Consider the following 13,218-nt stretch of genomic DNA (forward strand, 5'->3'; position numbering starts at 1 on the left):
TCGAAAACCACGTTTTAACCGTGGTAATGACTGTGTTCCCCGTGAGAAACTGAGGGGCTACAGACGAGCCCGAGCTAGACACGGAAGTCTAAAGCATCTATTCGGAAATGAACGAGGTTCCCCTCCTCAAAACAGAACTCCACACGTATATTCGGGAGACATCGCGAATGGAACTTGCTTTTCCGAGGAGGAGAAAACCCGGCATTTACGCGTTCTAATCATTTAACCTTTTTTCTCTCTTATATTTGACAGACAATACAATGGCCACCGGACTCTGGCAACTAGAGGAAATCAATATGAAAACCCTCGACCTTTCCTAACGGAGGGAAGAAATAAAACTTGTAATAGAGCCCGCCGCTGTGCGGCACATCATAAGAAAAAGGCAAGACGCCCCCGAAGCATCGTCTCCAGAGGTGCTCATCTTGCCCCTGCCGGGGAGTTGGATCCTGACCTGAGAGGGGACATCGAAGAGGCGATGGCTTTGGCCACAAACAGAGCGTTACAACGCCAGGCAGAAAGAAACAGAGATAGATGGAATCAAAACTCCAACCGCGGATAAGACCCGCGACCTCCTAACTCGGAGGTCCCCGGCGCCTTCTCCCCTCAACGACAACGAGGAGAGGGGCGAGACCAAGAAATGACGAACATCATCAAAAGAATCAGATGAGACCAAGAGATATTGAACAGGATCAGAAAAATAAGACAAGAACAGGAGAGAGAAGCTATGTTCTCAGCGGCGGGGCGAGCGAGAGGTTGGCACCGCCGCTAGAAAAAAAAGGGGGAAGAAAATTTTTCCTTGTTAACGCATTTTTGTATTAATATTTTTAAATTTAAATATCTTTTCATTATTTTGTAATTTCATATATATGTATTTTATTAAATCTTGTAATCATGCTATATGACTAGTTGGATAATGTATTTGGAAGCTGATCCGTCGCGATCGGAAATAAAACGCTAGTCAGGCAAATGAGTTGATCCCCACGAGGAGAGGGAAAACGTGACCTTTGATAGCGAGATACAGCGGTCAGACTGGCAACCCGAGTTGCCAGGTAAAATGTAGCTAACCTCAGAACGACATTTTTAAATGGCGGGGAGTCCTGTGAGGGTCGTAAAAGCGCGTCGAAATTACGACTAATTACAAACTTTTACGTCGGAGAGTTTCGAAGATAGAATCGGGTCAAGAGGGTGTGTTAATGACAGAATCCAGATGGGACGAACACTTTTTCGAATTGTAAAACAAACGCGACGCAATGATAAACAACAGGGGGGAATGTCGACAGAGAGAAAGAGCTTTGTCGAGATGCTCGCTAACAAGTGTCGGGTCGAAGCAATCGAGAGAAAGGGGGTCTAGGAACAAAAGGAACATCTGTTAAGTCCGAACGCGGTAGGGGATAAATGGCCACAACAACATCTGGTGGACCGTTTAAGTTCAAAGATGTCCGGGAGAAGGGCCATAACGGAGAAAATTACGAGCACGAACATTAAAAGCCCCGTCATCACCTCTCCGACCTTTTCCCGACTCGGATCGGTCTCAAGTTTCGCCTAGAAACAAAAGAATGACCAATCGGGGTAAGGAAGAGGGTGAACGGGACCAATCAAAAGGGCGAGATTCGGGNTAGCCGAGTAGAAACAGACTGGCTGTACATATTCGGGACAGTCTGCTCATTAGAAAAAGTAGTTCCTGTAGGACTTCGATCCCGCATTCCCGGAGAGATAGGTTTACGCTTTCACCACCTCGGATGCCAACGCCAACACATTTAAATCTAGCCTAATGTTAACTGAATGGATAAACCACTAAACAACTGATAGTTGGGCCAGGGTTTGCGCCTGTTTTGTATAAAAGTTTTCCGACAGGCATTGCTTTTTCTCGTGTTGTGTTGTCGTATACTGTCAACCCATAAGCTTTTCTTATAAATTTAACTGATGAGAAACGGAAAGTGAATTCACCCGTGTCGGAGATGCTTACATCATGTTTACTCGGGTTTACATTAAAAAATTGACATGTTTAATATCTATCAAAATCTCTAGTCGTATATAATTTGGCAAATTAAAGCCCGATGTTATACGGCAATTGAAGGTGGTTATTACAATGTATCGGGTGTAGTTAAGATGTTTATACTGTAGTAAAATATTTACTTACTTTTGGAATTGAATATCTAATTGTTCCAAATCGTTTATAAGATATAAGGCGATTTTTTCTATTAATTCAGTTTTCAGTTCATCCTTTTAAGATATTTTGCTATCGATTAAACATTAAATTATACAAAAACTTTTCGCCTTTACACTTAAACTAAACTTACAGATTGATTGTCTTCTAACAATTGAATTTTTTTTCTAAAATACATACGAAAATCCTCCTATATAAGTTAATTAATGAATACGGTGAATAAGTAAACCATGAAGAAAGTAAAGTAAGAGTGAGTCAAATAAAAGCGAGCAAACGTAATTTTTCGCAAACTGTTATCTGTAAGTATAAGTAATGGTCATTGGGCATTGTGTCATTTGTCTTTTAGATAATGAGCCTGGTGATTCCGTAGATATTTTTTGGTTTCTGCTTCAGGAAGTCTTTAACAATCTCCTGCACCACTTAATCCAAGGAGAGCCTGATATTTTTCGGATATTCTTTCAATTCACCGAACACACGTGCTGTCAATAAATGGTCCTTTGCCGTTCATTGACAACACTCGGACTGTAGAGTGGGTGCTGCAAAATTTCCCATAGTTCTCAAGTTTGTTAGGAGATACATTTGCAATGGGCAATCTTTTAGTGTCGGGTTAGAGGATTACAGTATATGAGATTTGCAATTAGTAATAAGTGTTTGTGCTCATTCTTAATTGCATTTCGTCCTACAGTCTAGACCTTTTATCGTGTTACTTTCATGTGTTCAATGTATTGAAAAAGCATCCGAAGGGTTGCAGGTTCGGCTCGGTTGAAAAGGTGCAGGAAGCGTATTTCTGGATCCTAGGATGCAGAACTTCAAAACTTTCTAAAGCACAAACTAAAAGATTTCTGATTATGGAATTACTACATTCGTTATTCAATGAGACAAACGCCTCAAAGCTGATGGTAGTCACTTTTAACCTACAATTTTCGAAAAGTTGCATTTGTTCACCTTCTTTTGACTCGCCCTAATAAATAATAATTCCTAATCATATTCATATTTATATACACCTTGATAGCTTTGATCACATTCCGTTCCATACGTTTGTCAAAAGCTCCAAAATTAATTATTAATCTGCAATAAAAAATTGGATTTTAAAATACAGTCGACCCCCTATAACACTATTGATTATTCCGTTTTATATGAATTCCATGTTGTACGAGTCACTTAGATTTTACAAATACCTGAGCCATCCACAGCCCGAAACACGTATATGTAAAATCTAAGTGACTCGTAAAACATGAAATTCATATAAAACGGAATAATCAACAGTGTTATAGGGGGGTCGACTGTATTGTCGTCAAGAAATTAATTATTTTCGAGATAAATTCGAGACTGTACCTCAACAGTGAACGAAACTGAAGTCGATTTTGTGCATCCTTCAAGTGAAATATTTCGTGTAAATTTCTCAAATAATCCAGACAATGTTCTTGAAAAATAGATAAATCTTTTCTCAATGAAGATTTCAAGGTTGACTGATCCTCAATTAATGTTAATTTATTGTTGATGTTATGCAGAACGTTGTTATAAAGGATGAAGTTATAACTTAAATTTCTGTCGTTTAGGTAATGTCGCATACAAAACCATACACTTTACAGGAGCAAATAATTAACACAAGCATTACATTTTTATAATTTGATAACTAATAAAGACATAAATTACGTGAAATACTAAGTTGTACCAGATGTAGTGATCTATAGGAAAGAGTCCATATTGTACACCATGTTGCATTAGAAAAGTCCAACCTTCCGGATCAAAGGCTCCATGTAAATATTCGTAGTCTTCGTAACCGAGCTGAAACAATGAATATGGTAAATTAATCAATGTTTAAACACTGTTATTAAGTCGTTTGGATTGGAATGTATTAAATTGATGAATAGATGGTACTAGAGGAAATTGATGGTAGAATGCTGGGACCATTAATCTGAACCTAAAAGGAGATAGTTTTTCCATGCGTTTTTATTCCCACCAGACAATTTGGTTTGATGGTTTACGTACAAGAATGGTCTGTTAAGGACAAGATGCTTTCCGGAAAGTATTTCTACAGGAAACTGGTCCCCATTTAGGTATTAAACACTTGAAAACACTTGTAAAATTCCATACTGGTATCCCATTGATAAAAACACGAAACCGCAATCAACTGTTTTCCAGTGGAAATCACTGTTCAGTGGTTTTATTCACTCAGCCAGTGGTGGGATCTAGTGCTAGGTAGCCAAACACCACAAGATCTTCCGTGATGACAGAGCGGTTCAGCCTACCGCTCTGGTGGAGTGAGGCTCGAATTCGAGCGAATAACTCAATATATGGAAATGAAACGATTAGCTAACGGAAATCTTCAAAAAAAACTTTTTAAGGGTAATTGGCCCCTATTTAGGTACTACATAGGAGAAGACACCCCCCAAAAAACTCTAGTTGATCATGCGCGACCTACTGATCAGTGTTCCGTAATATTACCCATACGACCACTATTAGGCACAAAAGCTAAGAGCAGATGATTATTTGATTATTGAATACTCACTTCGGTTATTCTGATGTCTTTCAATAAAAATAATCGACACAAATTAATATGGTTTTCAATTGCAGGAGCAAATGAACGATTCTTTTCAGCTTTAAATTCATAATTAATTACCAACGATCCTCGAGACATGATCTTGTCGTCTTTAAAATATACCGTAATCGCATTTTCAGTATCTCCGGTATTTTGAAGAAATGGTAATTCCTTTTTGTTTAATAAAACAGTTAGATTCTTATCAACAATAAAATATAAAATGATTGTAATTTTCCTAACTTTAATGGGAATTTCGGCCGAAGAAACGAAATTATCTCTTGATTCCATATTCTTACATCTAAATATTCTGTGAAAACGTATGAAGTTGTGTTATCACATATTTGAAATGAAAATGTACGTTTAATGATTACTAATGAAAAGATTTTACTTTCTGATAAAAGATTTTCTGTTCACATTTTTTGCTGTCGAATCGACATTTTTCTTCCTGCAAATTATTTTTTATTAAATAATTTAAATTATATTCAAGAATATTCTTAAATATATTTAGAATATCAACTATTGTTTTCGACTTACCAGAGTTGAATTGTTAAAGTCCTTTCGTTGGAAACATTCTCTCTGCAAATAATTTAATGTAAGTATAGTTCATGATTTGTTTTTTTGGTATTAATAGTACTGTTTACAATTAGATTGGATTAAGTCAGGTCTTCCCAAACTTTTTAAGAGGAAAGCCACATTACTAATTTCGACAATAGCATTTTCAATTTCCATATACATTGTGAATGTGTCTCTTTAATTTGATCAATTCAGTTCGGTAGACTATCAATACAGCTTTCAGGTTAGATACTTCTTTTATTGTTTTGACATATGCATTTCGGACTTATATGAATTTTAAGTCCCTCTTCAGTTCAAAACCAAGGTTCTGTCTTCTAAAAACCACGGTGTATAACGGGTAACGTTGGAAGTAGTTTAAAATACAATAATATAATATAATAGGTATAATATAATAGATGGCGCTAATAGATAAAATTGATTGTAATATAGTGTGACATAAAATAGTGTATACGTATTCTCTTGAAAATGTTTTAATATTAATATACTACGTATTATTAATCTGTAAAAAGATTATAATTGCTGCGACATGATATTGTAGAACATACACATTCTGTAAAAGTTGTAATTATACAAGATTTTATGAACACATGTTAAAAGTTTACCGTGTTATTGTGAAAATGTATTTGAAGTGTTTTTAATGGCTGTATTTTAAACTACTTCCAACGTTACCCGTTATACACCGTGGTTTTTAGAAGACAGAACCTTGGTTTTGAACTGAAGAGGGACTTAAAATTCATATAAGTCCGAAATGCATATGTCAAAACAATAAAAGAAGTATCTAACCTGAAAGCTGTATTGATAGTCTACCGAACTGAATTGATCGGATTAAAGAGACACATTCACAACGAAATAGCACGTATATACAAATTGAAATAAAACTAATCATAAAACTTTATTAAAAAGTAAGAAAGTACGTTATAAATATTATGTGTAAATCGCGATTCAAAAAAGTACTTTAATTTAATTGTCTAGAAGCAACTGGAGCTGATAAATCCTCGTCGTAAGCCATGGTTAGGGGGTTCCTGAACTAAGTCAACGCAATGAGTAGACGATCTGCAAAGGGGGGTTCTTCACATTATGAGTTTCATTGGAAAACTGGCGACTGTTTAGGTGATATGCACGTGAAGACAATTCGGAAAAATCAACGTGAATAAGATACGAACTAGCAACAACCAGTGTTTGCCGGTTTCAAAGAGTGGCTTTTAACTGATATCTTTCGCGAGATCGGCCAGGCCCACAATAGAAACGGTCGGATGGTGAGGGACGAAGACAGACGGCCCAGGCAAAATTTCCAGGATGTCGTTCGTCCGGATACCATAGAATGGTAGGCTGGTTTATTGACCACCTCCTTCATCCGACCGCATTCGTATGCATTTATGCAAACTTTATAAATATGCAATTAATTAATGTAGAAATAGTTTACAAATTATGAACGGAATAAGTATTTACATAAGCGAAGTTTCCTTGCAAGAAGAACGGTCATTAGTTTTCGGAATTTTTGCTATTTTCTTTTCTTTAGGATTGGTCCAAACAATGCAGTAAGAACTTATTTCCTCATCTGAAGAAGATTATTCCTCATCAAGAAAACATAATATAAAATCGTTAATTATATGCAGATTATTTCAAACTCACTTTGACTTTCGTCCGATTGCAATAAGTCAGCGGAAACGATAGTAAGTTTTAGCCCAATGACCGGTTTCTATAGGAAAACACAACTAAATATAATCGTTTATTATGCAAGATAGTCATAAAGTAACTTGACCGATCAACGACGATCTCGGGAGAGCGAAAAGTGAGGAATACATTGAAACTTTTGCAGGATAAGTACAGGGTAACATGCTCTCGCGATACACGAAAATACTCAGGTAAAACAAGTTTTTTCAATTTCCGATACAAACACCGAAAATTCATGAAATTATGAGATTTCGCATAAAGGAAAAAGCATAAGGCGTTGGAAGGTGTGTATAGAACGAGAAATAACAAGAGATGTGTGAACAATTGAAAGTGGGCTAGCCAATAACGAACGATAGAAGATCCATACACTTTCGCAGATGAGGCGGCAGCAATTTAGTTAAAGCGTGTTGTGACGTAAGCTGCGTTGTAAAAGCATCTGTTTAGTGAAATTACAGAAAGCGCGCATTCTTCCGTTTACTCCCAAGTCCTCGAATGTGTACGGGTCTTCTATCGCGGCTATTGCCTCGCTCACTTTCCACTGTTCAAACGCCGATATTTCTAGTATGAAACGCTTGTTGTTTGGATAACTGTTAAATTTTCAATTGGCTATTAATATGCCAGAAAACCAAACTTATCAAAATGACCACATATGAATTTAAAGTGAAATGATAAAACAGTCACCTTAAAGTCATATGTGGTCGTCATGATAAGTTTGATTTTCTGGCATATTAATAGCCAATTGAAAATTTAACCGATATTTCTGTTGCTTTTCGTACTACACACCTTTTCAATACCTTATGCTGTAGCCTGTCACGAAAAAATCTTATAGCATCGTGAATTCCCGTGTCTGTATTGAAATTTTCGAGTGACACGTGTTCTTCCCCTATTTTCGTGTATCGCGAGTGCATGACACTTTGTACTTACCCCGCGAAACTTTCAGTGGATTCCTCGCTTTTAGTTGGTGAAGTGACTTTATGACCACCCCTTAAATCAATTTGTTCTTCATTTAGGAGTGAAGATTTCTGCGGACTTTACCTTCCACTGTGATAAAGTTTCTTTAATTTTTTTCCATTTATTTTTTTCTGTCGGAGGTAATAGAACTTTATTTAGATAAAGGAATAATTCTTCTTTTGTACACGGACATAAATCATGTGGTCTTCCAATATAGTTATTCGCTACGCTGAGGCAAATAGAATATGTTTGCCATAGCTGAAAAGAAAATAAGTTTTGTAAATTCAATTGTTTCCAGTTAAAATTAAATTTATTATCGTGCAGGCAGGCTGATCGCTGCACGATACTAACAAGGAGACACGTCCTGAACTTTGCTGAAATTTTTAATACCTGTTAATACACCTCTTCCATTAATGCACGATAATGTAAACTATTGCTAATTGGCACGAGTTATGTTACGTGTATTAGTGGAAAGNATCGTGCAGGCAGGCTGATCGCTGCACGATACTAACAAGGAGACACGTCCTGAACTTTGCTGAAATTTTTAATACCTGTTAATACACCTCTTCCATTAATGCACGATAATGTAAACTATTGCTAATTGGCACGAGTTATGTTACGTGTATTAGTGGAAAGGGTGTACTAACAGGTATTAAAATTTAAGCAAAGTCTAGGATTTGAAAGCTTGAATGTATCTTTGAAATATTATTCTACTGTACATAAAACATGAAAGGTAATATACATGTAATCAGGAAATTGGACATACAAAAATTATAACTACAAGAAGTAGAATGAAAGATTTGGTTTAATGGGATAAGGAAATGCAACACGTGGGCATTTGTGCCTTCCTAAAGGACTTTATGTAGGTAACTGATCTCTACTTGGAGTTAGACATGTGAAGAGAATCGGGAAAACGGTATGTAGATGAGGCGTGAATCCTATAAACAGTGTTCTGCGGTTTCATCTACTCGGCTATTGGTGGGTAGAAGAATAAAAGCACACCATTCTGTAAAATTAATGAAAGGAAAGAAAAATTATATTATGGACGGACTGCTAAGGCTAGGAAAGAAGAAACATTCAATGTAATCAATCAACAAAGCAGAAATAATACAGTCTGTAAAGAAATTATAAACTCAAGTGAAATTTCTCTGTGTTTTAATTTCTTTTCATCCACAGTTCATTGTTGCTATATCTAATGATTTTAATTAGTGTTAAGAATTTATAATGAAATAGACAAGTCTTTGTATTGTTTCATTTTAATAAACAATGAAAAATTTTAATTGTTACAATTTTTTGTTGTAAACAATTTATAAACTCAAGAGTGATTTAGTACGTTTTTAATACTTTGTGGACCCTCCCTTGTTTTCAATTACCTCCACAACTCGTTTAGGCATTGAATCAACCAGGTTTTGAATGTCACTTAGTTTAATTTTGTCCCAGGCATTATACAATGCAACTTTAAGCTCATCGGATGTGTTGTATTGTTTTCCATGGCGATAAACTAATGCCACAAGTTGACTCCAAAGGTTTTCAATGGGATTAAGGTCTGGACTATGTGCTGGCCAAACCATAACTTCAATTTTTTCACGTGAAAACCACTTTGTAGTACTGGCTGACTTGTGAACAGATGCATTGTCCTGTTGATAGATCCAGTCTTGACCACCAATGAGAGGACCAAATGGGATTAGATGTTCATATAAGATAGCTTGGTACATCTCAGAATTCATTCGCCCATTAATAAATGCCAAATTGTTTTTCCTTCATATCCGATTGCTGCCCAGATCATTACTGAACCTCCACCTTGTTGTCTACTGAATTTGACCCTGGGATTTTTTCTTGTATCATGCCAATAATATGCTTGGCCATCCGGGCCATCCAGGTTAAACTTTTTCTCATCTGAGAAAACTATTTTTATCCATTCAGTTGTCCAATTAACATGATCTTTTGCCCATTGCAGCCTTGTTGACCGATGTAACTCTGTAGCTTTGGTTTGGACTTCAATTTCCTAAAGTTTATTGTTTTATTCTTTCTCAAGCTTTTCTACACAGTTTTGTGGGACACTGGAGTTGGTAAAACTGCAGCTATCTCACGAGTAGACAATGATTCATTTGTTGCAAGACTAGCAATGCGGCAATGGTCATGAGGCTGCAGACTTGGTTTTCGTCCTGTACGTTTAATTTTGTTATAATTGTCACCCTTTTTTAGTACATTTTGTACTGCAGTTTGAGATCTACCAAGTTTTGAAGCAATTTTTTGAGTTGGCCATCCTTTTCCCTTAAAGAAATAGATTTTTCGTATTTCACTTTCAGTTAGGGTTACTCCCCTTGGCATTTTTGTCACTTTTTAGTTTGAATTCTCAGACTCACCCAAAATGTTACACATACTAATTTACATTACTATTACAGTTGAATGGATTGTTCCATTCAACTGTAACAATCAGTTTTCACCCTTGAGTTTATAAATTGTTTACAACAAAAAATTGTAACAATTAAAATTTTTGTTTGTTTATTAAAATGATACAATACAAAGACTTGTCTATTTCATTATAAATTCTTAACTCTAATTAAAATCATTAGATATAGCAACAATGAACTGTGGATGAAAAGAAATTAAAACACAGAGAAATTTCACTTGAATTTATAATTTCTTTACAGACTGTAGGTCATTAGTAGATGGTCGCGGTTTCGTTCTCACCAACAGCTTGCCAGGTCGAGTTTTCCTGATTATTTTCATGCGTCTCAGACGTAAATAGGTGGCAAGTTTCCATAAAAGATTTCCAGGAGGGAAACACCTTGCCAATTCAATTCAACCTAATCCACATATGATACTTAATGGCAGAGACAGATAGACAGCCAGGGAGCCTGACCGCATACATAAGTTCTCTTATTCTAAGCGCTTTTATTCCGAGATTAGCGAATTAATAATAGATATGTAAAGAGACTTTTAATGTCCTCAATAGAAAAAGAATTTTAAGTAAATAAACTTATGATTATTAATAACAACCATTGCCTACTTTAGAGTATTTTTCCAATTTCTTCAGGAATATTTCCATTTTTTCGGAGTAGTCAGATGACTCCTGTTTAAAGTGTGAAAATGCATTTAAGTTTTTAAACAATTTATTAACATTTAATGTTGGGAGAGTACTTACCATAGATATTCTTCNACTTTATTTATAATATTTACTGTGTTGAAAATTATTTTATCATTTGTTATTTGATTATTAAATATTACTTAATATCGCATTACAGTGTTTACTCCTAGGATGTTACTTTCTGGGATTCGTCCACCTCTTTCATTAATAATTCAGCAAGTTTTCGTTCCATCTTTGACACCATACTAACCCTATCGGTTTGTCTATAAAAATTATCATAAACTTCAAAATAATTTCTTTTAAACGCAAACATTATTAGATCTACTAAGGTTTTATTTATTTTTAATTGTATAAGGCTGTGTTTTACTCATTTCCATTTCATGTTAGGGTACATATTTTTCACATCTAGACTAATTAATGTGTCTGTTTTTTCCTGTTTAATTTTTTGAATAATGTAAATTACTTCATCAGCATTTTTAATGCTATTTCTAGAATTATCAATGTATTTTAATTGTTTTTAATATAATTTTCTAAATTGTACAGTATCGAGTATCTGAAATCAACAATAGGTCTATATTTTTCTTTTTTTTTATGTGTTTTTAACCGCATATGTAATTTGGGATTTGTATTATTACTGAAGTTAAGTATATTATTTGTATCGATTTTACTAATACAGATAACCCCCGTATAACACAGCACTTCTATAGCACGGATTCGCTCTAACACGGTTCGAGAATTGGTACCATCCCCCGTATAACATGGTACTTTTATAGCACGGATTCACTCTGACACAGTTCGAGAATTGGGTAAAACCCTCGTACAACAGGAAATGTAATAAATTTTTACATACTTAAGTAATAATAGTTTACGAAAATTATTATTTTCGTGAACTATTAGTACTTAAGTATGTAAATTTTCTCTTCTCGCCTTCTGTCGATACACGTGTTCTGTCGATATTTCAAATGATGCGGTTTCCATTTTATTAAAAATTTGTTGTAAAACAAATATAAATGGCTGGTAGGTAGGTCTACAGTCTATTTTTTTGTTTTGTTTTTTGAAACTTGTTCTCGAAACTTGTTTCAATGTGGCCAGATCTCGACGCTTCTGCTTTTGATGTTGCCGAATGTTGCTTTATTTTTCATAAGTGCTTCGCGCCATATAAGGAAATTTATAAAGATTTTTTAACTAGAAGCAACGAATCTAAAATTACATACATTTTGGAAAAGGTAAAGCATGGATCTGAAGATAATGCAGAAAAATGCTCAAAGGATAAGGATAACTTGCGAAAAAGAAAACGCTCTCGGTTAATAGTGCTTTTAGTGACGACAAAGAAAACATTGTTTAATTTATATTAATATGTATCACTTTAAAAAATTTTAATAAACATATTTATATTAATTATGAAAATATAGTAGCATGTTTTTTAATTTTTGGAACCTAACCCTCCTTTTCGTACTAGTTCTTTGATTCGCATAACACGAATTTGCATAACACGGCAATTTTTTGAAACGTAACTACTGTGTTATACGGGGGTTACCTGTATTTATTTATTATTAGTACTGGCGATGTCATGAAGACAATGATTGCCGACTCCCATACATTAATGAGAGTTTTGAATCAAATATAATCCCTAGATTGTGGTCTCTATCAACAATTTCCAATTTTCGATCATCAATAGAAAAAGATATTGCATGTTGGTGCTCTCATCAAGCTATACATTATTATTTTGATCTTGCTAGAGGTTAAAGTTCCAGTTACGTTACGTTTGATAAACTTTTCGAAAGTTTGTGTTGTAGACTGAAATAAGGAGTTATGTTGTAAAATATATACAAAATGGTTGTAAAATTATACATTTTAGTTCGAAATAGATTTTATTGTCATTAAATGTATGAATAATTTATAAAATTTTCTTTAATAATTCAAACTGTCAATTGTAATTATGTTATACAGTAGACTCCGCTATAACACGGTAGATACGTTCCATTTTATATGAATTCCGTGTTTTACCAGTCACTTTCATACATGAGCCAATTACAGCCCGGCACGTGTGCAGTTTAGGGACCACGGCTGTTTGAAATATTTTTTCCATAAAATTAATCGATTCTAGACTAATTTGACTCAACATTTCCAAAACACGTATAATTTTTTGGGAATAATTCATATAAACTATGCTATAAACAAAAAATTGTAGGATTACTTACCGAGTGTGCACCGTTCGAC

At 35.0% G+C, this 13,218-nt stretch overlaps 1 protein-coding gene across 1 annotated transcript; it reads right to left on the bottom strand.

Moving 5' to 3' along the window:
- Positions 1–2,136: 2,136 nt before the first annotated feature.
- On the bottom strand, positions 2,137–11,063 carry LOC111642022. Its single transcript, XM_023388279.1, has 14 exons — positions 11,056–11,063; positions 10,921–10,983; positions 7,992–8,165; positions 6,915–6,981; positions 6,732–6,840; positions 5,244–5,285; positions 5,098–5,154; positions 4,950–5,016; positions 4,680–4,880; positions 3,843–3,955; positions 3,503–3,751; positions 3,172–3,235; positions 2,301–2,357; positions 2,137–2,223 (listed from the first exon to the last, which is right to left on the bottom strand). The coding sequence occupies exons 1-14, from the start codon at positions 11,056–11,058 to the stop codon at positions 2,137–2,139; spliced, it is 1,353 nt and encodes a 450-aa protein (XP_023244047.1). The 5' UTR covers positions 11,059–11,063.
- Between the last annotated feature and the right edge of the window lie 2,155 nt (positions 11,064–13,218).

The sequence above is a fragment of the Centruroides sculpturatus genome, unplaced genomic scaffold (assembly GCF_000671375.1).
Source record: "Centruroides sculpturatus isolate CEXI.00-Female unplaced genomic scaffold, Cexi_2.0 scaffold1353, whole genome shotgun sequence".
NCBI lineage: Eukaryota > Metazoa > Arthropoda > Arachnida > Scorpiones > Buthidae > Centruroides > Centruroides sculpturatus.

What these genes read in the sequence shown, in the direction of transcription:
- LOC111642022 (XM_023388279.1), bottom strand. An exon ending in AAACTTTATCACAGTGGAAG is followed by an intron (nt 6,982 to 7,991) that starts GTAAAGTCCGCA and finishes GTTTTCCTATAG; the next exon opens with AAACCGGTCATTGGGCTAAA. An exon ending in CGGCCGAAATTCCCATTAAA is followed by an intron (nt 4,881 to 4,949) that starts GTTAGGAAAATT and finishes TTAAACAAAAAG; the next exon opens with GAATTACCATTTCTTCAAAA.